Raw genomic sequence first — 25,302 nt, forward strand, 5'->3', positions numbered from 1 at the left:
CTTATGTGATTATAAATTAATTAGGTCATGTCTTCAGAAATTGCAAATGAGAGAAAATAGTAATGTCAAGATTACAAGATAAACAATTCTTTTCGTAGATTTTCCCTCTCTCTTCTCAGAAGAATAGATCATACATATAGTCATCAAAAGAATCCTACTTCTTGAAAAGCAGGATGTTTCCTACATCCAATTACCATTACTCCCACCAACATAGATTAAAAAGAAATCAACTAGTATTGACTTGAGCAATTGTTTTCACCTCATATATATAAAGGAGAGAGAAATGTTGATAAATTACAGATTTTTCTTACAAGTTTGCATCAAAATCGATAGGATCAAGAAGCAAAGGAAGGCAACAAATTCGCGAAACCAAGGAAAGCAAGCAAATCACGGACCTTTCCAATCGTACAAGAAATGGTACACGAGGTCGCAACAAAAAAAGCCGAAAAAATGCGCATCAAGATCGTACCTTTCGAGAATAATGGACGAGCAGAGCACCAGATAGCGAGGAGGAGATCGTGTTTTGAGTGGGTTATAGCGGAGTGCTTCCGTTCGCCGGAGAGAGATGGCAGAGACGAGACTTCCTGTGTGAGTTCATCCAGTGAGAGGGGAATTAATGGGGCTATCTTTCTTTCTAATTAAGGATGAACAAAACCATAATCTACGGGATTAACATAATACTGCAACCATAGAACCAAAAATAAATGGCTTAAGAGTGGTTTGGTGATTGTTGTCTTCGTTAACCATTTTAAAGAGCATTTATTTTCCTTCACTTTTCTTGCAAATTATCTGTTGCTAATTTATTTATTTTTTCTCAAAATTATTTTCAAAAATATTAAGTGGTAATTTGAAAATGTGTTGATTTTTATTGGAGAGTGATATATTGGAAGTTGAAACTCTTTTCTTTTATAATAATAATAATAATAATAATAATAATAATAATAATATTCTCTTCTCTATTATCTTACTTTTGGACTCATAACATAGAAAAGAATTATGAGAATACTCATTCATATAAATAATTGATTATTGTGATAAATCAATTTGGTTGTGATAAATCAACAATATATATATATATATATATATATATATAGAAGGAAGGAAGCAAAGGCGAAGACTGGCGAGGAGACATGGCCGTCGCGGGTCTTTACCGGCGAATACTCCCTTCTCCGCCCGCTATTGAGTTCGCCTCGTCGGAAGGGAAGGTTAGTTATCCCAAATTTTATGCTACACTCTTTGATCCCCATCGTTCTGCTCTCTAATCCAAAGACGGAGAAAGAAAATCAGCAAGAAATGGGGCTTTCTGCGAACTAATTTCTCGTTCACATCGGAGATTCGATTTGGGTTTTCTAGTTTTGATTCCTTGATAAGTTCAATCATCAGTGCGTCCCGAATACCAATGTTGGATGTTGCATACCTAATGTGTGATTTGACTGTTAATGAGTATAGTGTGGTGAAGAAAGGCGTAACAAGTTTTAGTCTTTGTGTGCTACAGACATAGGGTTTTCGAGGACTTAGCTTGTTGGAATGTTCTTTGGATAACTATTGAACCCGAGAGATTTTATGCAGCGAGAAAAAAATTGCATCTTTTCTACTTAGTGGTGAGTAACATGGTCACGTGCAAGTTTGTTCTTCATGGTATTGATCTCATGAATGGTTTCTCATAGTCAAACAGTCAGCGATTGGCTAGAAGTGTTTCACGCTCTTTACAAATTTTCATCCTGACCTTGAAACTCAAAGCCTAACAGATGGTAAGAAAGTACTAAAAGTTACTGCACAGTATCTAGGCGGTGGATCCCATGAGAAACATATGAACTTAATTTTTTGAATGCTCATGAGAATAGAACATGATTCATGCCCTGGTTTTGGTTTCACTAATCCCTACAATTCTTGTTTGATCCTGTAATATGGAATTTGCTTGACTTCTTGATGCTTTTTTTTGTCTGTATGAGTTAGTTCCTGTTTCCACAGATAATTGCATTTTTCATGACAAGATATACGCCCTGTATAGGTTTCTCCTGTCTTCCATGATAAGATATGTCTTGTATGTCTTTTATGAAATTTTTTTCCTGGTAGACCTACTTTCGTTATTTCATACTATTTAAAAGTAAAAGATGCTGTTGTTTTTATTGTTGATACTCTGTTTTAGCTCCTTATACAATGGTTATATTCAGGTTTAAGTACTAGCATTGGATATCATTAGGACAGATTTTATCTTTCTTTATGAGCCAACATTATATTTCTTCTTCATTTTATTTTTCTTCTCTGACAAAATTTGCAGAGATTATTCTCCGAGTCTCTTCAAAATGGAACAATGGAGGGGTTCTTCAAGTTAATTTCTCACTTCCAAACACAATCTGAGCCTGCATACTGTGGATTGGCCAGCTTGTCTATGGTCTTGAATGCTCTTGCAATAGATCCACAGAGAAAGTGGAAAGGTATTATTTCATCACTAGTCTTCATGTTATTTTTTCCTAAATTAGGTGATATCTTTTTTTGTGCAGATTCACTTTCAGTTATGCAACTTAATAAATTCTTGTTGAGTAAATATACACTTGTATCTCTCGACATTCTTCTCCCCATCTTTGGTTGGTGATATCCTTTCAAAGGAATTTTTTTAGGTTCAGATTTGATTTGATTTTTTCGTGTGGATCCTTAAACAATTTCCCGTTCCGATTGTATGTATAAACAAGCATTTGACTAATTCATTGTCCAGTTCTGAATCATATATGACTTATTTCTGATACTAATATATACATTTTGCTATTGGTAACAACAGATTGCTACCTGGTAATATGCAATGTTTCTTGAACTTAATTGCTTTTGATGTGGTGCTGTGATAACAAAACTGAAATATTTACAGAAGTCGTCTTTATCTTCATTTTTTTACCTTCACTTAAAATTTGTTATGATGGTTCTTTTTTCACTTTTTAGGTCCTTGGAGATGGTATGATGAGTCCATGTTAGATTGTTGTGAACCTTTGGAGAAAGTTCAAACTGAAGGTATCACATTTGGGAAAGTTGCTTGCTTGGCTCAATGTGCTGGAGCTAAAGTCGAATCTTTCCGTACGAATCAAAGCACCATAGATGATTTTCGTAACCATGTTGCCAAATGCACCTCTTCAGAACACTGCCATTTGATAGCATCGTATCACAGGAAACCTTTTAAACAGGTCCCTCTACTTTTCCTCAAACAAATATTCTTTTTGAATGTTTGTCCAATCCTAATTAGCATCAAATTGATATATTGTGAGGAATATTGCTTTCAATGAACTGCAAGTGACTTTATATGGAAGAGGATATGAGTTGAATGCAAGTTTTCACTTCTTCAGTGATGTATTTGCAATGTTGGCTTGTATATGGAAAAGCATGATGGTAAACCATTGATTTATTTTTTAAGATCAGGGGCCTATGAACTTGTTAGTTATACCTCTGCATCAGTAATTGTTTATATAGAAAGATGCATTAGCAACAGTGTTTTTTTTAATCTTTAGTTTTTTTGCAAATATTATCCACAGCTAGAAGTTTTTGGTTTTATAGCTTAATAGTTGAAATAATATTATGCATGGAAACTTTTTTTTTCCTGTATTAGTATTTATCATGAGTTATTCAATGGTATATGTTTGAAGAACTAAATAGTTATATAAAATTTATAAGTTCAGGGAAGCTTGTTGGTCTTAGTTCATTATTGCTTTATAAAAAAGCAAAATTATATATTGTAGCTCCCTTTTGTCTCCAACTGATTAAGCCAAAAGCACCATGGTGTGGGCACATTAATGGATAATATTGCTTTCTTTAAACAAATTGGTTCTACGAATTAATGGAAGTGTTTAATGAAAGCAATAACACTTGCTGGTTTGGTATTCTGTGGCTGTGCTTGTCTGGAACATAGAAATGCTGCCTTTATTTGGAACTAGCATTGTACTTTCTAAACATATTGATTGCATCACATTTGCTGGTGGCTATTCACCACTACTTCTTTCGATATCACCTCAAATTACTTGCCATACAGTTGAATTACTTGAATATGCATTAGTAAGCAATATGCTTCATATCTAATCGTTATAGAATGATCTGCAGGAGTTGATGTAAACTATTAACTGGTTCTTAGACTTTGAAAGTATTTTATTCTTTTACGACCTAGGCACCTATTTATTCGCTGTTCAGTGTTGGCAGAAATACCTGATATTTGTATCTTATTTACATGCAGACAGGAACTGGCCATTTTTCACCAATTGGTGGATATCATGCAGAAAGTGACATGGCACTCATTTTGGATGTGGCCCGTTTTAAATATCCTCCTCATTGGGTTCCACTTGCTCTTCTTTGGGAAGCCATGGATACAATTGATGAAGCAACTGGGCGTCCACGGGGGTATGCTTTGAATCATTCACTTTTTATTTGTCCATCACTTGAAAAGGAGCATGTTGATTCAACTTGCCATTTTTTGTGTGGAAAACATTATGCTGTGTGCCAATTCTTACTTGCATGATGCGACTTTTTAAGGAAAACATAGTTACCTACATGTTACTAGTAAATGATCATCTGAAAATCAGGGGGAAATGGAGATGTGTCATCTCTGATGTTCTTGATGTAGGTAATCTCTACTTGCATCTGATCTGTCTTATATATTACATGTGAGTTACTTCTAATAGATTTACATAAATGTAAAACCTGATAGACATACATGTAGTGGGCTTGAGAAACAATATTTTAGCGCTGACCTGGTAACATTGCTACTCCACATGTTCATTTATAAGAATAAAGGGTTTGTACTGGAAGCTTAATAGGTAAAGTGAGCATTGGTTGGCAGTGTCTATATGATGTTTTATGGTCTTATTATTTTTTGGCATCAAACATATTGTGTCTGGCATTTGATATCTTGTTTAGCTTCCTACAAGTATGAGCCCATCATATTTTTCATCTGAGCTTTTATTTAACTGGTTTGTAATAATTTGCTGTGGTTTAAAGTTTCTACATGATGTGAAAAAAATAGTAGTTACAAAAAGATCCGTTATATCTGTCGTAATGCAGATCAGATCCGAACTAGATCCCTATAAGACCCTAGATAAGACAACCGTGCTTACTGAAACATGGCAGCAGCTGATCTTGTTAATTGCTGCAAGGTGTAAAGAGGTCCCTTTGAAGCGTTCTGATGCATTGGATGCACATGATCGATCATGATCCGGACAAAGTGTTATCATTGGGAGAACGTCCAGGATTTAGAGAGATATCTTTTCGCTTTTGAGCACAACAGTTCAAATTGGAAGTCTTAAGACTTCAAACTCATTTGGATATATCTAAAGGAGATAAACCATTACAAGGTAGCTGGACTTTAAAAAGATTCAATCAGACATAGAAGAGCAGAATATTACAAAACAAAGTCACTGTAGAAGTTCTTGTAGTTGACATAAATCACTCTTTAATTGATAGATATTTCTTTTATAGAATAGACTTAGAGTTGGCATAAGATTTGGGTATCGTTGGCTTCTAAATATGTGCTTTGGTGTAAGGCCTAGGCCTTGTTTTGAGATTGATATTATTTTGTTTATGCAACATAGTAGACTGGATTGTTAGAATTGAGAATCCTTTTCCATGGGTTGGAATCACAGTTCTAGGAGGGTACTGTCCTATTATATGTCTTAATTATTTGTTAATATTGATGGAAGGCCCACAAGAAAAGGTTTAGGATTGATATTAACCATTCTGTTTGGAATCTCTGGTCCACATGTTGGCGAACCAATCTATATATTTGTCCAAACACTTCAACTGAAATGAAAATTTTGGTTTGAAGAAATTCAGAATTTTGACTAAATGGGTTAAGTCACTTGACCAAGGCGACAATTGATTGATTTCAGTGGTTCGGTTTCTTGGTTGCAATTTCTATTAGGGGAGGGGGAGAGAGCAAGACAGTAGTTGTGGCCTTTGTCAAGGGGAAGACAGGGAGAGAATAAGGAGTAAAGAAATCAAGAGGGAGACAACAGCCTTTGTCCAGAGGTGGGGTGACAGAGAAAGAAAAGGCAAGAGAGAGAGAGAGAGAACAACAGTAATGCCTGAGAGTTTTTGCCCTCTTGTCATATGTGTGCATTGAACATATCATGCTTCCAAGGACCTTAGCGAAGAGCATATGGACTCTTATGGCTAACTAAGTATATGTTTTCATTGCTTGGTTCATTTGCTTTTCTTGTGGGATGGCTAACTGAATGTACTAGGTTCAGTTTTGTGGATTTCTTTTCTTATGTTTATTTTCTTTCTTTATGAATATTCCTGGTATATTGTACGTGGTTCACAAATCAGATTTTTGCAAGATTCTTCCCACATATACTTCAAATGTTTCTTAAAGATGGAGGCATTTAGGTTTGGAACCTCTCGGTTTCTGAAGCTTCTTATGAACTTGTCCTTTTGTCACCACATACATAGAACAGTAAAATTAGTTGTATTTTGTTTACTTTGATGGGTCCCTTATATCCTTTTGGTCCTCTCACTGAATTTGATTCTTAGATACACATTCAAATCCTGTTTGTGTTAAACGTTTAGTTATTGACTTGGAGATTTTAATTTTTTTCAGGTTTATGCTTATTTCGAGTCATCAGAGAGCCCCATCCTTGCTTTATACGTTGGTAAATGATTTTCATACCTTTTCTTCCCTCTTAAAAATTTAATTAAGCTTTCTTCTTTCAATATATAGGGCTATCGAAGAGATTTGGTTATAGGATTTTAGTTCGTCATCAAATATAATTACCTTTCTGTACTTGCCTTTTTTAACATATACAAAGACGGACAGTATTCAGTCAGGTGCACAATATACATAATTATGAATATGCTTATGTTATATTACAAGTTATTGTGGATCTATCATGTATTATAACATGTTACAGGCAATCACCTTGGTGCTTTGATGGTGAAGGAGAATCATGACATCTAGGTTTCGCTTGTCTGGACCATCACATATAATTAATTATCTACCATTTTCAATACCATTTTAATGAATATGTCAATTGACTTCAGAAAATAATGATATGCATTATAGTTTGTTATCTTAATTTTTAGAACAGCTTTTGCAAACTTCGGTGTAATTTCAAGTGTTTCAGTGCTAATATGCAAGGATCCTGTTATAATTGAAATGCTAATTTTCTGAAAATAAGTACGAAATTTATGATGCTGTGTTAAAATAACTATAAAAAAGCAAGGTGAACTTTTCTCTAGTTTGTCACCCAGATTATTACGTAGGCATAAGGGGAAGTTTGTCATCTAGATTATGTGATTTATGATGTCATAGTTAATATTTATATTGTGTGAATTCTCGAATATTCTTTAGAGCTGCAGAGATGAAAGTTGGGTGAGCATGGCAAAGTACTTGATTGATGATGTACCTATTCTCCTGAAGTCTGAGGACCTAAAAAATGTTCACGAAGTTATGTCTCTCCTACTAATGTCCTTGCCTGCATGTGCTGGAAATTTCATCAAATGGGTTGCAGAAGTTAGGAGACAAGAGGAAGAAGGATCTAGCTTAAGCAAAGAGGAAAAGGATAGGCTTGCCGTGAAGGTCTTGCTTCTTTTTCCCCCTATTCCCTCTCTTTAACCTATTTTGTTTCTTGTCTCTGAATAGTCCCTGGTAATTCTCTGGTTTCAGGAAGAGGTACTGCAACAAGTTCATGAAACCGAGCTATATAAGTGTGTGACAGACTTGTTATCTTCTTCAACCTCAAATTGCAAGCTAAGAAAAAAAGATTCATTGACGGAGATTGCAGCTAATGTCTGTTGCGAAGGAGCAGCTCTGTTGTCCGGAGGCCTAACATCTAGAAATGGAATTTGTTGCAGAACATGTATTAGATGCTTGAAGGATAACGGTGATGAGCATACGACTGTTGTCTCTGGGACAGTAGTTTCAGGTGGCGGCAATGAACAGGAGGTTGATATGCTGGTACCGGTATCAAAAGCAACGGCAAGGAGCAGTTGTGATACCACATTGAATAATTGCATTGTGATGCACCCCGCAAACAATGATGTTTTAACCGTTCTGTTATTGGCTTTACCTCCCTCTACCTGGTTGGACATTCAGGATGAGAGCTTGTTGGCTGAAATCCAAGGTCTTGTTTCAACCGAGAATCTACCCGATGCTCTTCAACAAGAGGTTGGCTTCTCTTGCTTTTAATTCTTTGTCGTCAATTCATTTCTTCATTTCTTGTGTTTTATATTATGAATGGACTTCGACGAACTCGTTTATATGCATGACAGGTTTTGCACTTGCGGTGGCAACTCCATTATCTAAAGAGGTGTAAAGATAAGGAAGTGGATAATGATCTTACATTGCCTTAGTTCATTTGGTGCGACCATTTTTGCATCGCATAAAAGATGAGCCGAACTTGATAGACTGTGGCTAGTCATCGCATAAAAGATGAGCCGAACGATTGACAGGAAAAGATCATATTGTTGGGACCGTATTACATCTATATTTTCTCATCCTTGATGTGTTGTTTGGTGTGCTGTTCTGAATATTGACGAGAAATAGAGAATCTAATAGGTACCTTTGAGAATCAAGGGATGATCGAAATATAGAGAATATATGATACCAAATATAATGATCATTTGGATGATGTCGTTTTAATTGAAGTTCTCTGATTGTTCTTGGTTTCCTATTGGATGAACATCTCCTCGTACGTTTCTTTCTTGGTCAACAGTTTCGTCAGGCCACTTGCATTCCATATTATGGCATTTGCTCAGACGTCGATCAGTCTTCTGATCGTTTAGTCCAAGAAAGTGATCACCAACATAATATTGATGTTATGTTGAACAGAAAATACCGGTGAATAAAAATTCATGCAACCTTTAGCATATGCAATTTTGATATGTGCCCATTAAATGTAATAATGGAATGTCTCAATTTTATGTTAAATGCCACATTAGTGCATCTCATATGGAGGAATCCAAGCACTTGACACTAAAACCCAGATTCGTGGGTGACAGATAAGACATCAAAATCTTGTCCAGTTAACCACAAGAAAAAGAAAATTTATAGAACCAACAAAAAATCCAAAATTCCTTTTGAGCACAAAGATTGGAAAATGGGAAAAAGAAAAACTTAAGCCTTCACCATTATACGATGGCATTGGCTGCACTGGCAATTCTAGGCCACAGATCAGCACATTCCTTCCCTATGGGTCCTGTGATAGCAGAACCTGAAAAAGGAAAAGATAGAATAAAAGAATTAATCAATCTAGTGTTAAATGACAAGTATATTTCAACTTCTATAGCTGCAAGAATTAACATGAGGATTAAATGTGAGAAGGAAAAAATAAAAGAAAATCTATAAATATTTCAGAAACTATGATATCGTTAGAAAAAAGAGATAAATTTTACCTTTCATTTCTCCTTTTGGATTCACAATAACTCCAGCATTATCTACAGAAGGCAAATTTTTTAATATGAGTCCATAATTCAGCATTATACAAAGCAGCAAATAAATACGATATAAGGATAGCCAACATGACTCCACCAAGTGGCACTAACATAAAACTATGCGAGTAAGTACCAGAGTTAAAAAAACATTATAACGAACATTAAGAGCCCACTAATTTTATCATCTTCCTCCCAACCAAGTGAATTCACTATGCATGAGTAATTTACCAGGAGACAGGTAACATAATGCTATTCTATAACATCATGCTGTTTAACACTGGCCAAATTAAATATATGCTTCTCACTACAGAATGACTCCAGTGGAAGCCACTCTTCCAGAACAGAAGCAACTCCAAAGGATCAGATGATGGCCAAAGTTCAAACTACTTAAACCGAGAGTGCGACTGTGATCCAGATTACAAAATAACATATTATTACACTTCTGACATATCACAACAAAAAGGCTAACATAAACCTAGTGCACAAGCAGGTGTGACTCACGGCCAGTCCCAATAGGCAACAGCAACAATGCTGCTGCTCCAGGTGATTCCTATCCAAAACATCTCTTCAATCAACACTGAATCAATTCTTCCTATATTTAAACTTTAATGTGAAGGTTCATTGTAAGCTACCACCTTTATCTTAGCTCAACAGCTAATATGTATGTCTCATGGCCAGTCCCAAGAGGTAATGGCAGCGATGCTGCTCCTCCAGGCGATGGAATATGAGACCACCTCCAGATGGAGGAACTCCCTGCAAAGATTTGAACTTTTCAGGAAGAACCATCAACATCCAAAGACTCTGTATGTGACGTTTACTCAGGAATTTACAAACATAATTGGTTTGCTCCATCATGTTGAGGAAATTCTCACCCAGAAAATCTCCTCCATCAGCATAGATAAAGATTCACAGTGTAGCTACCACCATGATCTAAGCTCATTAGCTAGATGTATGTCTCATGGCCAGTCCCAAGAGGTAATGGCAACGATGCTGCTCTTCCAGGCGATGGAATATGAGACCACCTCCAAATGGAGGAACTCCCTACAAAGGTTTACCTTTTCAGGAAGAACCATCAACATTCAAAGACTTTGTATGTGACGTTTACTCAGGAATTTACAAACATAATTGGTTTGCTCCATCAAGTTGAGGAAATTCTCACCCAGAAAATCTCCTACGTCAACATATATAAAGATACACAGTGTAGCTACCACCTTGATCTTAGCTCATTAGCTAGATGTATGTCTCATGGCCAGTCCCAAGAGGTAACGGCAACGATGCTGCTCTTCCAGGCGATGGAATATGAGACCACCTCCAAATGGAGGAACTCCCTACAAAGGTTTACCTTTTCAGGAAGAACCATCAACATTCAAAGACTTTGTATGTGACGTTTACTCAGGAATTTACAAACATAATTGGTTTGCTCCATCAAGTTGAGGAAATTCTCACCCAGAAAATCTCCTACGTCAACATAGATAAAGATTCACAGTGTAGCTACCACCTTGATCTTAGCTCATTAGCTAGATGTATGTCTCATGGCCAGTCCCAAGAGGTAACGGCAACGATGCTGCTCTTCCAGGCGATGGAATATGAGACCACCTCCAAATGGAGGAACTCCCTACAAAGGTTTACCTTTTCAGGAAGAACCATCAACATTCAAAGACTTTGTATGTGACGTTTACTCAGTAATTTACAAACATAATTGGTTTGCTCCATCATGTTAAGGAAATTCTCACCCAGAAAATCTCCTCCGTCAACATAGATAAGCTTTACTGTATGAGTATGAGAAGAAAAAAATTCATAGTATAGCTACCACTTTGACTTGTACATGGGGAAATGGATGCATCACATAGTAAAAATCTGCAGCAAGACATGATGTGGCAATATCATCTGAAGTAAAATTTATCAGATAATAACTAAATAGACAAACTTTATAATGGCATATGATAAGTGCATAATGTCTCCAATCATAGCATAAGGAGAAAATGCAAGCCAGCAATTAACTTTTACCTTCAAAGTACATGTAGACACCATCCTTTCTGCGCCACGGTTTCCGCTGCCTGACAATGACAGCAGGCATAACCTTCTTCCTCAAGTCCGGCTTACCCTTCTTGACGGTAGCCATCACCATATCCCCGACACAAGCAGACGGAAGCCGGTTTAGCCGGCCCTTTATCCCCTTGACGGATATAATATAGAGGTTCTTGGCCCCTGTGTTGTCGGCACAGTTGACCGTCGCCGCCACTGGAAGACCCAGCGACATGCGGAACTTGTTACCAGCGGTGCCTCCTCGTCCTATTGTATCACCATAAACAAATCAATTAACAAACCAAAATCACACGTATTCTACAGATCGGGTAGATAGTATCTAAAATTGGAACCAGACCTCGACAAAACCCCACCTTTCTAACGAAAGATGAAATCTTTTGCAACAAAACAACGTCTAAGAACGAAATCTTACACAAGAAAAATATTAATGTATTCCCAAAGCTACAGCAAAGAAAACCACGCAACGGAAGCATTGATTCGGTGAAAGAAGAAATCCCGATAAAAGAATACCCGACTCACCTCGTTTCGACATCTCCGAAGGAGTCGGCGACAGCGGAAGGGGTTAACGCGTGGGTCATATTTATAGCGCGCAGCGTGGTGGGAACCTAGGGTTTAAAGACGTCCGATCACTATAATGCCCTCAAGTCATGGGCCGAACCGGAAATGGATATTGGGCCAATCTGCCCGGCGTTACCTGGAGCCTCCCGGTGGCTCGGCGCGAACAGTGTGAAAAGTAGACGGAGTCGGGGCGACGAATTCGTCGGTCGCTTTCCCGGACGCCAAAAGCCACAAGCGGTGGTTGGAAAGAGAACACGGCGTTGAAACATGTGGGCTGGGTGTCGGGAATGCTTCGGGCCGCTCGGCTCATCTGAACCGCACACGAGTCGTCGATCTCAAATCTCAGCCGCGCATTACCGGATTCCGTCCGCCCGTCTCAATCGGCGTTGGTGAGCGCATCGCGGTTGCGATCGTTGACGGTCGGTCCCGCGGGCCAAAGCCTACAGCAACGGGGCCCATCTACTTTCCGTCTCACAAACCCCTGGTTAGAGCTGGTCAAACTTGATCACGTCAATTTGACTCGTACCCACGCGTTGCGGTTCTCGATTGACATTTGCCATACGCAATCCACAAACCAAATTAATATTTTAACCTCGATGGATTGCTGTGCGTTCCCACATCTTCCTGATCGACACAGAGCAGCGAAATGAATTCGCCGAACCACGCGAAAAGCCATATGCTGCTGTCATCAGACAACCAACGGTCCTGATCAGGCGCAGCGTCGCTTCTTCCCGTCACCTAGGCGTAATCTGGACAGCACACGTGTCGCCTAAATGAAATCACAGCCGCAGATTTCCAGATGCTTCTCCTGTTGATCCCCGGTGTCAGCTTACGCCTTCATGACGCGTCTCGGCTACCCGACCATAAACAGCAAACTAAAAGCTAGTCAATCTCAATCGAACACGTTTGCAATAACGGCCAAGTTTCATGCGTTTATTGGAAAGCGCCACTGCGTATGAGGGAGAGCCGGTAGGTTCGGATAACCGAGCCACGATCCGAAGCTTCTCGAACCTTGGTTTGTGAGAACGAAGCGGGAGCTCGAGCCTCCTTCGATCTCTCACTCTTGCCGAGGCAGGTTGAGAGGGCGTCTCTCCCGTCTAACGATTGTGGTGTCCTGCCCCCGATCTCGAGCGCCCATCTCGCACCCATCGACTCTGGTCGCCTCGAGCTCGGATCTCGGAGAAGAACCACCCGGAACTGCGGTGGGTCGCAGTAGGTGTTGAGCTGAGTTATGTGGTAAGAGGTCGTGTTCGGATTTGCGATTTTTGGTTTTCCGTTTTTGCATTAAGTAGATTGTGGCTTGTAGATTTTGGAATTGGTTTTGTGACTGATGATTAGAGGCCGAGATCGATAATGCGTGCGGCGATATAATTGTTACTCTTTTCCTCTTAGCGTGTTAGGGTTTTGTTTTGTCGATTGTTTTGGTTGATGGATCATGCTGTAAGACGAGTGGAGTAGCGCTTTTCTGGTGGTGAGTCGAGCGGAATATGGCGCAGAGTAATTGGGAAGCTGATAAGATGTTCGTACATTGCGATTAAGATACTTATATTTTGTACTTCTACTGGAGTAGTATTCTCTTCTTACTTGGCTTTTTGTTTTTTGTTTTTTTTATTTCTCGTACTGTAGGCTTGATGTCTATATTTATGATTATTTGATGAAGAGAAATCTGCAAACCACTGCAAAAGCTTTCATGGCTGAAGGGAAGGTTGCAGCTGATCCAGTAGGTAATGGAATTCCCTTTTTGGTTCCTTTCTAGATGTTCTATGTGATATAAGGTTCTTGGTATGTTTGCTGATAATATTCTGGCATATTCAATTTGGGATATCATTCATAGAGTACAACAAATTATCTGACCGGAGACAGAGCAGCCAAAATTCTTTTACCAAATGCTTCTTTTTAACTAGGAGAACTAAAGAATCTCAGTCACCTGACATAGCTTGTGATTATTAGTTGTTGCCCATCAGTTCTGACAGTTAAATTTGTTGAGCCGGTTTAAGAATTGGCCTAGGCCACATTTTTTCCGGATCAGGAGGGCCTACAAGTCCCTGATCATGTAGCGACATTGCCAAGATGTGAGAGAACCAAAATTTATCCTGCTGAGTTCCACCCTGATGCTCAAGTCATATTATTATTGAAGACCAACAAAAGATGATGGTCTTACTGAATTCATTACTGCACAACTTATTCCTACTTTTATATGATTTTTTTCTGCCTAAATGATGATAGGTTAAGTGTGCCGCCTATTTAGTTAAGTGATGATGGGTCTAGTATGCCACGAGTCCAAATGAAGGGTACCACCATGTCTAGTTGTGGTTATAGTGAATGTGTTGGCAAGAAAATGGGATTGGATTTCCTTGTGACCATGTCTCAATGTGGTCATTGTGGTGTTGGCAAGAAGACATTACTGGATTTCATTGACCATGTCTCAATGTGGTCATAGTGGATGAGTGGCAAGAAGACGGGATTGCATTTCATTGTGCATCCCTGACACTTCCTATTTTTTCTAAAGCTCTACAACATAAGTAATCTACTAGCATTTGATGTGGATATTATCTCCCTTCTTTTACCTTATACCTGTATTATCGTCTCTTTACATTAATACTGTTTTCGGAAAGTGTAGCTAGAATGCAAATGAATGATATTTATCCTTGGATCTGATTTTCAGAATAGATTCATCATTCCAATTTCTTCTGCTTTTTTCACATTTCCAGATGACATATTTTCTGCTGTGTAAATTTCTGCCTAATTAGATCTTTTGAGGAGTCACTTTGTTTTTAATTTGATGGAATAGCTTCAACTCATAAATATTAGCTATAATTCTGGAAATTATTATATGTCAAAGAAAACTTATTAAGAAAGTCATGACTTTTGGCTTCATTTCACAGCAATTGATGCTCCTGGAGGATTTCTGTTTGAATGGTGGTCAGTCTTTTGGGATATCTTCATTGCAAGGACAAATGACAAGCATTCTGAAGTTGCAGCAGCATATATAGAGGTAAAATCGTCACAATCCTTGTCCTCATTTTTTTCCCTTTACCACTTTTCTGAGTAGTCATTCCTGAACATTTTTTTGTCTGATAGGCTCAACAAATCAAAGCAAGGGAACATCAGCAACAGTTACAGATGCAACAGTTACAATTGATGCAACAGCGACATGCTCAGTTGCAGAGAAATAATCCTACTCATCCTTCGCTTATGAGTCCTGTAAATGCTGTAAATTCTGATGGCATTTTAGGACCTTCAACTGCTAGTGTCTTGGCTGCCAAGATGTATGAAGAACGTATGAAGCACCCACACTCAATGGATACTGAGACATCCTCGCAGCTTCTCGATCCTAATAGGATGGCCCTTCCTAAGTCCGCAACCACTCACGCTGGGTAAAATCTGTTTATTTCTCTTTGATATTGAGACCTGCCACTGCACCTATTAAAGTTCATTCAATTGTTTCATCCATTGTTGCAGGCAGTTAATCCAAGGTAATCCAGGGAGTATCTCTGCAACATTGCAGCAAATTCAAGCTCGAAATCAACAGACAGCTGTAACTTAGTGCACTTTTTTTTATGTTTTGTATCTTCAATGTTTTATATTTAGATATCTTGCTTTATCATAGACTTGATCGATCTGTTTTATTCTCATGTATTATATTTATGATAGGACATTAAGATGGAGGGTAATTTGAATATGCCTCAAAGAACTTTGCCCATGGATCCATCCTCGATATATGGACAGGGCCTTATACAGTCAAAGTCTGCATTAAATGTTGCAGGTAAGTGAATGTTTACCATGACTTTTTGTAACTAGTATTTCTGTAACCATCTGGATATTTACTTGAGAGGAAAAGAATGGTCAAATATCCATTAAATTTCACAAATTACTGTTAGATTTTGTAATTTTGTTTATATAATTGTTTACTTAGATACTGTATTCTGTCCTAGTTTAACAAGATTGGAAGTAATGACATATCAGGATCATTATGGATTAGTATCCTATACTTGTATTTATGCTTCACATAGGACTGGGCGAGTCTTTGTGCTGCAACAATGAGCTCTCACTGAGGTTTTTTTTTGTGTGTGTGTGTGTGTGTGTTTCATAGAAACAGCTTTACCTTGTTATTTGAAAGTCAAGGGAAGTGATCATTCTAAGTTTTTTATTTTATCTTTTGAGATAATTTCCTATCTGTTTCTGTCTTCTGATGATCACATTCTTTTCATGATTCTTGACTTTATATGAAGAATTATGTATTTCAAGGGTCTGGTGCCTTTGGAAGTGCAAGGCTGTCAAGACATACCTTTTGGTGAATTTGATTTTTTATGACTTATACGAGATTAGGTGCTAAATGACTTTTTGCCTATACAGGACTGAACCAAGGTGTCAGTGGTTTTCCATTGAAGGGTTGGCCTCTAACTGTGAGTAGTTTTTCAGAGCGTTAAGATTTCTGTAATTTCATCTTGTTGTACTTATCTATGTTGACTTGTTTCTATTACATATTCATGCACAGGGTATCGACCAGCTTCGGCCCAATTTAGGTCCTCAAGTGCAGAAGCCTGTTATATCTGCACCAGCTCAGTTTCAGCTTATGTCACCACAGCAACAGCAACAGTTCCTAGCACAAGCACAAGTACAGGGCAATCTTGGTAGTTCTTCTAGCTCTGGAGATATGGATCCTCAACGATTTAGGACATTGCCTAGGGGTAGTTTAAGTGGTAAAGAGGGCCAACCCACTGGAACTGATGGGTCAATAGGTTCTTTGATTCAGTCAACCTCACCAAAGATCAGACAGGATCAAGCTGAATACATAATGAAGGTTAGTTTTTCCAACTTGTAATCACACTGAGATTATTTCAAGCTTCTCATTGCATACTATTTAATACTACTTGGAACAAGAATATTCAGTTACATATATTTGGCTACTTGTCTGTCAATGAACATGGATAATATATTTGTTCTTTTAATTGAGCAGGAGGGAGACTTTTGTATGTTTTATGTGCATCCTTTGGTTCTTGCCATTGTTTTAGTTATCATGACACGATTTTCGGTATTAGCAGACAGGATTTTTGGACATAGTAATGCAGCTCACTGAAGCATATGCATATCTTACATTATAGTTTGTAATGCGTAAAATTTAAAATACAACCAAGAATTCCAATCTCAGAAGTACAATAAATTAAATGTTTTTTTCTTTTTCTTTTTCTTTTTCTTTTTCATTTTGTCAAAGGACAGATGGGTCAAGGATTAAAACCTCTGTTCAAGATCAATAACAAACGTTGGTTGGGCCAGTACTTTACCACAAGTATGAGCTTGTGTCAACCTGTACCTATTTGGCCCTTTTAACCTCTAGTAAATCTTGTCTTCTTTTTTTTTATCCCTCAATGTTAAACCAAAATTCATTTAGGATCTACTAAAGTCCGTATGTTAAAAATACATACATAAAAAAATTCTAAAAATGCATGAAGTTAGAACATTATACATGTATGACTAATAAATCATAAACATATTATTGAAAAACTTATAGATACATGAATTTTAGAGCTATATGAGCCATGCGTTATTAATGACTACTGCCACCAAAAGCAATGGCATGTTGGATCAGAGGTGTCTAGGTCCACAAGGTGAATCAGTTGGTGATAAGTATTATAATTATAAACAACTCCCATGATATTACTTTGAAACATTCAATCTAGCAATAGTTATGATATCTTGTTCGTTATGTCTAATTTATATCAGTGTTGCAAGGTAAGTAGGGCTATGCAACAATTGATGTAGAACTAGTGTTGAGTGGTGAGACCATGAGGGCTATGAGCCATTTGAAGCAAAGTCACAAATTAGGACCAATTATAGATAACATATCATAGCCCTGAATTATGTTCTGGTTGTATGGTTATAACTATGAAAATTCCTATCTAACTCGATTACAACTAAGCTCTTTTCATCTTCTCAAAGTCTTAAGTTGCTTCTCCTTGCCGTGGTGTTTTTCATCCATGACCTATTTTTCATTCGTGTCTTTATCATCATTTGGGTGGCATGACTACATGAGGGAAGTATTGCTCTTCACAAGGTTCATCGTTCTGCGGTATATCGCCCTGTATGGGTGGTACATACTAGTCCGACAGGGGATCAGTATGTGGACAACCCTGTACCGGGTGGTATATACTTAAAAGCTCTATATCACTCGATACAGGCCTGTATCGCTTGGTAACAATCAAAATTCGACGGTTACTGACCTGTATCGTTCGGTAATGGTCGGCTCTTTCGTTCCTCTCTTTCATCCTTTTTCACTCTCTCAAACTCTTATACTCTCCCAATCTCTTTCTCACTCATTTTTTTTTTAAATTCTCACATTTGCACTCTCTTAAAATTTCACAAAGCTGCGATTTATGGATTAAATCAAGTTTTGGAGGCTAATTATGGAGGATTAACACCTAAGTTAGAGAAAGAACTTTCTAATCAAAGGTATATGGGATCGTAGACAACTTCTCAATCGCATTCAACAACCCACTTGGTCCGAAGATATGGCAATGACGTGGACAGTAATGCCTCGATCGACAATGGTGTCGACACTGGGAAGTCAATGGTCTCATCTACACAGTTTGAAAGTGGTGCATAGATCGAGAAGCAGTATTTTATGCATGCCATCCAAACTCAGATCATGGAGCTCGACGTGATAGTTGGCCATTCATCTTTAAGCAGCGGTAATAGTTGGTCATTCTTCTTCGAGTAGCAGTACGGTGATCGATCTTATGATACAGAGCAACAAATAAGTGGTGAAAATAGAAGTTTTGACATTCTTCATGCTCCGCACCAATAAATGCAACAATTGTACTTACCTTCGGAGTCGCCTCGAACACGTGTGATTCACAACGATCAAACTATGACAATAACCACATTGATGCACCGATGGCATACGGTGTATTGATATGCTATGTCGTGGGATCAATTTCAGGATTGAGACTATGTATTGATATACTATATACAGTGTAGCAATATATTGATCACACGTGTATCGATATATTATGTCATGGGTTCAATTTCAGGATTGGGACGGTGTATCGATATACTATATACAGTGTACCAATATATTGATCACACGTGTGATCCCACAACCAATTATAGTATATCTGTATACTATGTCGGTATGGAGCGGTATGTACCATACTGCTGGCCAGCCGGTACATCGGTTCGGACTGGTAAGGCGAACCTTGGTTCTCCAGGCCATTCTCTTTTGTGTCTATCTGTTAGGAAAACAGGACCGTAACCTTGCCACCATTGTCAATGGACATGACAGTATCTGTCTCACTGTCATCTTTTTGGACCTCATGCAGATTGGAATCAAATGATGATCTTATCTTTATAAAGGAAACCAGAGGCCAGTTTCATAAGGAGTGGCTTCATGGACTTGCGGTGCTCACCTTAGGTGCTATTTATTGAAGTCATTGAGCCACAACTGAAGCAAGGCACAAGATTAAAGCATTGATGGCATCACTCCTTAGGTGCATCTTTAACAACACTGAATGCAACCGGTACTTGAAATAGGACTCAAATTAAGAACATGGATCGTAAACTGAAATAAGACACCAAGGGCTGTCTGTATTAACAACTGAAAATAAAGATGAAAATTATCCTGTTGAAGATAAATGACTCCTGTTGTTCTCAACCTAAACTCATTTAAGATCCATCTTAAACCAAACTGTTTTATCCTTTCCTATCAATAATGAATTCCTAGATATTTCTGTTTTTTACCCCAGATTCCGTTTGCTCTCAGCAGTCCTTTTAAGCCCTATATTGGAGTGTCAACATTTATCAACTTTTGTTAATGCAGACATGAAATGTACATTATAGATTTGCCTTAAAGACCAAATCTGGTGATATTTATAAGTTCTAATCAAACCAAACATTTCTTTGGCAGTCCTGTTCTCAAATTCAAACATAATTCATAAAACATCTGGTATATCTATTATGCAAGAGGTACAATCTAATAAAGTGTTTCATATAAGACCATGTTTACTTGAATAAGGTGGTTGATCAATCTGAACCATGTTTCAAAGTTTTTCTGTGTCATTGCATTCCATTCTTCCTTGTTTCTACAAAACGGAGTCTTGAAACTTCAAATATAGTATTATAAGAAAATATATCATATATAACCCGCCCCTGTTGGCATCTTTCCATCCTACAAGGACACCTCCTGGAGTGTCCTATGATTGACACTAGAAGAAAATCCGACTAACTGAAAATCACATTGTTATCTGTGGAGGGTGTTCTTTTTTTTTTCTCTTCTTTTCTTTTCCGTTTGAGAAACCTAGTGGTTTTACTACGGTTATTCTGACATAAAAGATATATGTTCAAGTGTCGTGTTATTATTGCATCAGATATATTATTTTTCACCATTTCTTTGGAAACTGTTGCTTTTAATGGTTTCTTTCTCGTAGCTCATGTTGATAACTGCAGATAGATGTCTTCCCCTTTCTGCCTTGTTGCTTGTCTGGTACTTTATGAATTTAGATAAAGATTGTGCAGATGCAGCAGTCCTCATCTCAGAAGCCACAGGAACATCTCCAGCAGCAACAACAGTTAGAGCAAGTAATAAAGAACCACTTTTGCAACTCCCTTATTTTATGTTTTCAACTATCTCATCATCAAATGACCTCAACCAATCTGTCTGTGTTCTTTCTGTTTTTTGGAGTGATGAAAATATATTTTCTGACAATTCTTAACTGTGATATCCAGAACAATAGGAAAAGGAAACAACCTTCTTCATCTGGGGCTGCCAACAGTACTGGCACTGGAAACACTCTGGGTCATTCTCCCAACTCTCCTTCGTCAACACCATTTACCCATACAATTGGTGATAGGGTGGGGATGGCTGGAAACTTGCACCATGTTAGCAGTATGCCAAAAAGTTCAATGATGTATGGTGCTGATGGACCAGGGCTTGCTTCGTCTTCAAATCAGATGGTATCAATTTCAATTTTCTTTCTCTTTTTCTTTCTTTTTGATCTTAAAGTTATAAGAGGAATCTATTGCAATTAACCCCATGTTGGTTTAAAATTTTGTATAGGATGATCTGGAGAACTTTGGGGATGTTGCTTCTTTGGAAGATAATGTAGAGTCATTTTTATCGCATGTTGATGGAGATGCAAGGGACATATTTGCTGCATTAAAAAAAGGCCCTTCTGATCAAAATCAAGGGTCTTCAAAAGGTATACATGACAGTGCTGTTTGTTTTATACTACAAAAATGATCCTGAATATGCTTAAACTTTCTGTCCAGGTTTTACATTCACTGAAGTCAATTGTATTCGCACAAGTAACAGTAAGGTTGTCTGCTGTCATTTTTCTTCTGATGGGAAATTCTTGGCCAGTGCTGGACATGAGATGAAGGTATTAAGCATTGGTATTGGAACTAGTTGAACTCATGCAGCATTTATTTGAGAATTCTGGATGCCAAATTGGTGCAATGATATATTATTATTCTCAAAAGGTTAACTGCTAAAAGAGGGATTCCCTAGTATCAAGTTTTAGAGATTCATTAAGCTACAACTGAAACATAGTTTGTTATTGCCACTGGTCTTTTTTATTGTGCATTAGTTGTAAAAAGGAACCAAGATATTATGGGTGTATCTTGAGGTACATCTTTTTTGCTCTTATATTGAAGCACGAGTGGTCATTAAGAGCTAAGACATAAGCATTTTCCTTAGAGCCTTCCACTGGCTTTATATTAATGGTAAATAATTTCATTCTCTAGTTTGTAGAACATGTTTGACCAGTTAGATGTTAAAATTCCTGTACCTGCTGATTGTCATTCTGTTTTTGTGCTTGCAAGTATGGTTCTATGTTTTGCTTGGACCAGTACATGCCAGTCCAGTCTGGCCTGTTGGGTTGGCATCATGGACTAGTCACGTGCCTCCCAACACTGCATAGTCTCCTCTTAGAAAAAGTTTCATGGCACATGCTGGCGTATCATCTGTTAGTACACTAGCATGTACATGTATTAGACCCATTCCGGTCCAACCTGGGACCAACACGGGTTCAGTACTCATAACATCAAACCATGCTTGCAAGTATTTCTGCCATTTGAATTTATGGTTACTAACTTGCGTTAAGGTTTCTTTATGTAATTTATGTTGATTGCAGTATTGAACTAGTGAAATTTGTCTTATTTAACAATTTATTTGTCATCTTGTAGGCTGTTCTATGGAACATGGATACTTATAAAACAGAGAGTACTCCGGAAGAGCATAGTCTTATCATTACCGATGTTCGTTTTATGCCAAACTCAACTCGACTGGCAACTTCATCGTTTGATCGACATGTGAAACTCTGGGATGCAACACAAGTAAGGATCTATTCTTTCTGGACTTTAAGCCTTGGCTTGTATCTTTGTTTCATGTGTCCTCTGTTTCATCTTGGGTTTTTATTATATTTAGCTACAACTTTCATCTATGATTTTGTAGCATATACAGAAACCTAGCTGTTCTTTTATGATATCATCCTTGAAACGGGTTTTGCTGCAGGTGCTTTTTGGACTTAAAATCTAAGCCATGTCTTGTCACTTTTCCCTTTTATTTAGGCTCTTCAAGTTTAATGTTGCAGCTTGGGCTTTTGTAATGAACTTTATTTTGACTGTATTTTTCTTGACTATTATTTTGGATTACAGTATGGCCAACTCTAATATGTCACAATGGCTTTGATTATGATGCAGCTTTGAGGTCTATAGCCTAAAAATTTTTCTCTGATAATTAAGAAGTGGGTAATAGTTAATGCTATATTAACCAAGTTATGATGTACTTATAGTTGGTATCTGGGCAGTCAAGATAATGTATGCTGCATATGTTGTACGTGGAAGCATATGGCACTGTCTGTGGGGGTCAATTGAATATCCAAATTCATATTTGATTCAACATGCATAAAGAAATATATACAATCAATCTTTATGTATCCACTAAACAATAAAAATCTATACAATGGCATTTATGCTCTTTTAAGAACTTACAATAGTGATAAATCATAGGAACTGTGTATTTCAAAGTGATTAATGTTGTGTTATCATGTACCATTTGTAATGTCATCCAGATAGTAGTAATTGTCATGACAGCACTAAAGAAGAAATCCCTGGATTTTATTTTCTCAACTTATTTTTTCTAATGTTGTCTTGTATTTTTTATTTGTCCAAACTAGCTCCTGAGTTTGTCTAAACTGTACCAGTTTGTTCTGCACACTTGATGGTCCTTTGCTTTTTTCTCTTTTTACTTGCTTTTTCTAAGCATAATTCTCAGTGACAAATCTTCTTTAGAAAGTTTCATTGGTTTGAGCTACCCAATGCATATCTTATTCCTTGTACAAAATCTGCTTCAAGCCAGATTGATTATAAGCTACCTTAACATTATACCTAAATGTTCCGTCTTACCACATTTTTCATTTGATCCTCATATATGTCTGCTTTGTTTGTTGTGAGAGATCTCATTGTTTTGATGTTAGCATACTGATAGAAATTAGAATTAGAGTTCCATTCATGTGATCCTGCCCAATGGAAAACAGAAATAAGACAAAATTGGAGCACCTTTTCTTTTCATTCAACAATCTTATACGAAGTAGCTGATTTTTGCGACCATCTTCATCTCTTTGTAGCCAAATTATTGTTTGCACACTTTTTCGGGGCACAATTCGCAAGTGACATCCCTGGATTTTCATCCAAAGAAGACAGATCTAATGTGCTCTTGTGATGGTAATGGTGAAATTCGATTGTGGGATGTCAGTCAGTACACACTCTCACGTGTTTCGAAGGTTAATATTTATAATTCTTTTCCTGTGTTGTGCTTTATATAAATGTCTATTTTTATAGTGGATGGTACTTGTGTACACTTCAGGGTGGTACAGTACAAGTTAGGTTCCAGCCTAATGTTGGACAACTTCTGGCAGCAGCTGCGGAAAATGTGGTGTCAATTTTTGATGTGGAAACAGATAGAAAGAAACACACATGGCAGGTGTTCTTCTACCAGAGATTAGTAGATTTTAGCATTGTTATTACTTTTATTGAAATGTCAAACTCAAGAATATTGATCTTTGTTGTTTATGATAACCATCATCTCTGTTTATTTGCAGCTTCACAAAAAGGATGTGCAATCTGTTTGCTGGGACAACACTGGAGAACTCCTGGCATCTGTTAGTCAGGATTGTGTAAAGGTGTGGTCGTTAGCAAAAGGCGAGTGCATTCATGAGCTAAGTTCCAACGGGAACAAGTTCCATTCTTGCATTTTTCATCCAAGCTATGCGAATCTCTTGGTTATCGGCGGGTATCAGGTAGTGGTCTATTTCTCCAACCATTCTTGACAATTCATTTGTGTTCATGCATTATAGAAGCAAGTGATCTGTTATACAATCGTATCTGACACAGCTTTCTCATCGATCATTGTAGCACTTTGCAGAACTCAAGTCAAAATCTCCTCAATTCTACTACTGATTGTTATTAAATTGCTTAGTATCTGTTGGTTTACAGCCTCCTGTTCTCCTCGTTGACTAGGATCGATCACCATTTACCTGATAACTCATATAGGATTTGAGAGTCGATTTATATCTTGTTTGTGGTGTCCTCTTCTTCATTCACTGACATGCGAACTAACTGCAGACTTTGGTGCTGTGGAACATGGGAGAGAACCAAACCATGCCAGTCCAAGCGCACGACGGTTTGATTGCAGCACTGGCAGAGTCACCAGCCGCAGGAATGGTAGCGTCTGCGAGCCACGACAAGTCTGTCAAGTTGTGGAAGTAGGTAATAAAGCATTAGATCGTTACGCCGTCGATTGCAGAAGAAGCAGAAAGGGAACAAATAACGCAAGTTACATTTTATTCGGTTGGTTGGTTTGGTTTGGTTTCAGGGGAATAAAATTAGCTTCAGGTGTTTGTGATGGTGTGCTGTAGTAAATGTATGTGACTGGAAGCATTGATATGTCTTGCTTCCAATTTAAGGGTTCTGTCAGACTCTTTGGACGCATGGGAATCGGAGAACAGTTGTTCCATAACCATCTTCTTCTTTTTATTATTATTATTACTATTATTATTGGTATCTCTTGTTCCATAATCTATAGCAATAAACGACATTAGTTCATCCATTGTAAGAAACTAATATTATTTTGATGAGTCTATTAATGTAAGAAGATGAGTCTTTTATTACTTTGATGTTAGAAGATGAGTACTTTTAGGAATGGATCATACAAAAAAAATTTATGTCGAGATGTATAGGTTTCTGTAATGCTTAAATCAGTAAGGGTTTTGGATAATTTGGAATGAAGTTTAGGACTCGGTTAAA

At 37.7% G+C, this 25,302-nt stretch overlaps 3 protein-coding genes and 1 non-coding gene across 12 annotated transcripts; 2 read left to right on the plus strand and 2 right to left on the minus strand.

Annotated features, from left to right (window-relative positions):
* Positions 1-1,103: 1,103 nt before the first annotated feature.
* LOC103970581 (glutathione gamma-glutamylcysteinyltransferase 1) lies at positions 1,104-8,637 on the plus strand. 2 transcript variants are annotated; one of them, XM_009384404.3, is made up of 8 exons: positions 1,104-1,205; positions 2,282-2,438; positions 2,935-3,173; positions 4,211-4,374; positions 6,569-6,620; positions 7,319-7,546; positions 7,634-8,134; positions 8,239-8,637. In XM_009384404.3, the coding sequence occupies exons 1-8, from the start codon at positions 1,131-1,133 to the stop codon at positions 8,317-8,319; spliced, it is 1,497 nt and encodes a 498-aa protein (XP_009382679.2). In that variant the 5' UTR covers positions 1,104-1,130; the 3' UTR covers positions 8,320-8,637. The 2 variants fall into 2 exon arrangements, with proteins under 2 accessions (XP_009382679.2, XP_065031202.1); XM_065175130.1 differs by lacking the exon at positions 1,104-1,205 and adding an exon at positions 1,482-1,601.
* Positions 8,638-8,918: 281 nt separating this feature from the next.
* On the minus strand, positions 8,919-12,117 carry LOC135582170 (large ribosomal subunit protein uL14x/uL14z/uL14y). Of its 4 annotated transcripts, none has more exons than XM_065175131.1 (4): positions 11,965-12,116; positions 11,407-11,691; positions 9,361-9,402; positions 8,919-9,179 (listed from the first exon to the last, which is right to left on the minus strand). In XM_065175131.1, the coding sequence occupies exons 1-4, from the start codon at positions 11,975-11,977 to the stop codon at positions 9,097-9,099; spliced, it is 423 nt and encodes a 140-aa protein (XP_065031203.1). In that variant the 5' UTR covers positions 11,978-12,116; the 3' UTR covers positions 8,919-9,096. The 4 variants fall into 4 exon arrangements, 2 of the variants coding, with proteins under 2 accessions (XP_065031203.1, XP_065031204.1); XR_010502387.1 differs by lacking the exon at positions 8,919-9,179 and adding an exon at positions 10,846-11,014 and having other exon boundaries at positions 9,374-10,727; positions 11,965-12,117; XR_010502386.1 differs by lacking the exon at positions 8,919-9,179 and adding an exon at positions 10,272-11,014 and having other exon boundaries at positions 9,374-10,152; positions 11,965-12,117.
* LOC135653471 (small nucleolar RNA snoR137) lies at positions 9,620-9,750 on the minus strand. Its single transcript, XR_010502434.1, has one exon. It is a non-coding gene; the product is annotated as a small nucleolar RNA snoR137 (small nucleolar RNA).
* An 862-nt stretch (positions 12,118-12,979) lies between the features above and the next one.
* On the plus strand, positions 12,980-25,059 carry LOC135653057 (transcriptional corepressor LEUNIG_HOMOLOG-like). Of its 5 annotated transcripts, none has more exons than XM_065174498.1 (18): positions 12,980-13,239; positions 13,404-13,522; positions 13,630-13,727; positions 14,889-14,998; positions 15,085-15,380; positions 15,466-15,541; positions 15,658-15,769; positions 16,360-16,409; positions 16,502-16,807; positions 20,506-20,577; positions 20,725-20,952; positions 21,056-21,197; positions 21,268-21,377; positions 22,183-22,332; positions 23,625-23,780; positions 23,864-23,980; positions 24,099-24,296; positions 24,622-25,059. In XM_065174498.1, the coding sequence occupies exons 2-18, from the start codon at positions 13,491-13,493 to the stop codon at positions 24,763-24,765; spliced, it is 2,397 nt and encodes a 798-aa protein (XP_065030570.1). In that variant the 5' UTR covers positions 12,980-13,239; positions 13,404-13,490; the 3' UTR covers positions 24,766-25,059. The 5 variants fall into 5 exon arrangements, with proteins under 5 accessions (XP_065030570.1, XP_065030572.1, XP_065030569.1 ...); XM_065174500.1 differs by having other exon boundaries at positions 20,515-20,577; XM_065174497.1 differs by having other exon boundaries at positions 12,992-13,239; positions 13,396-13,522.
* The last annotated feature ends 243 nt before the right edge of the window (positions 25,060-25,302 follow it).

Source organism: Musa acuminata, chromosome BXJ3-11 (genome assembly GCF_036884655.1).
Source record: "Musa acuminata AAA Group cultivar baxijiao chromosome BXJ3-11, Cavendish_Baxijiao_AAA, whole genome shotgun sequence".
In the NCBI taxonomy this organism is placed as follows: Eukaryota; Viridiplantae; Streptophyta; class Magnoliopsida; order Zingiberales; family Musaceae; genus Musa; species Musa acuminata.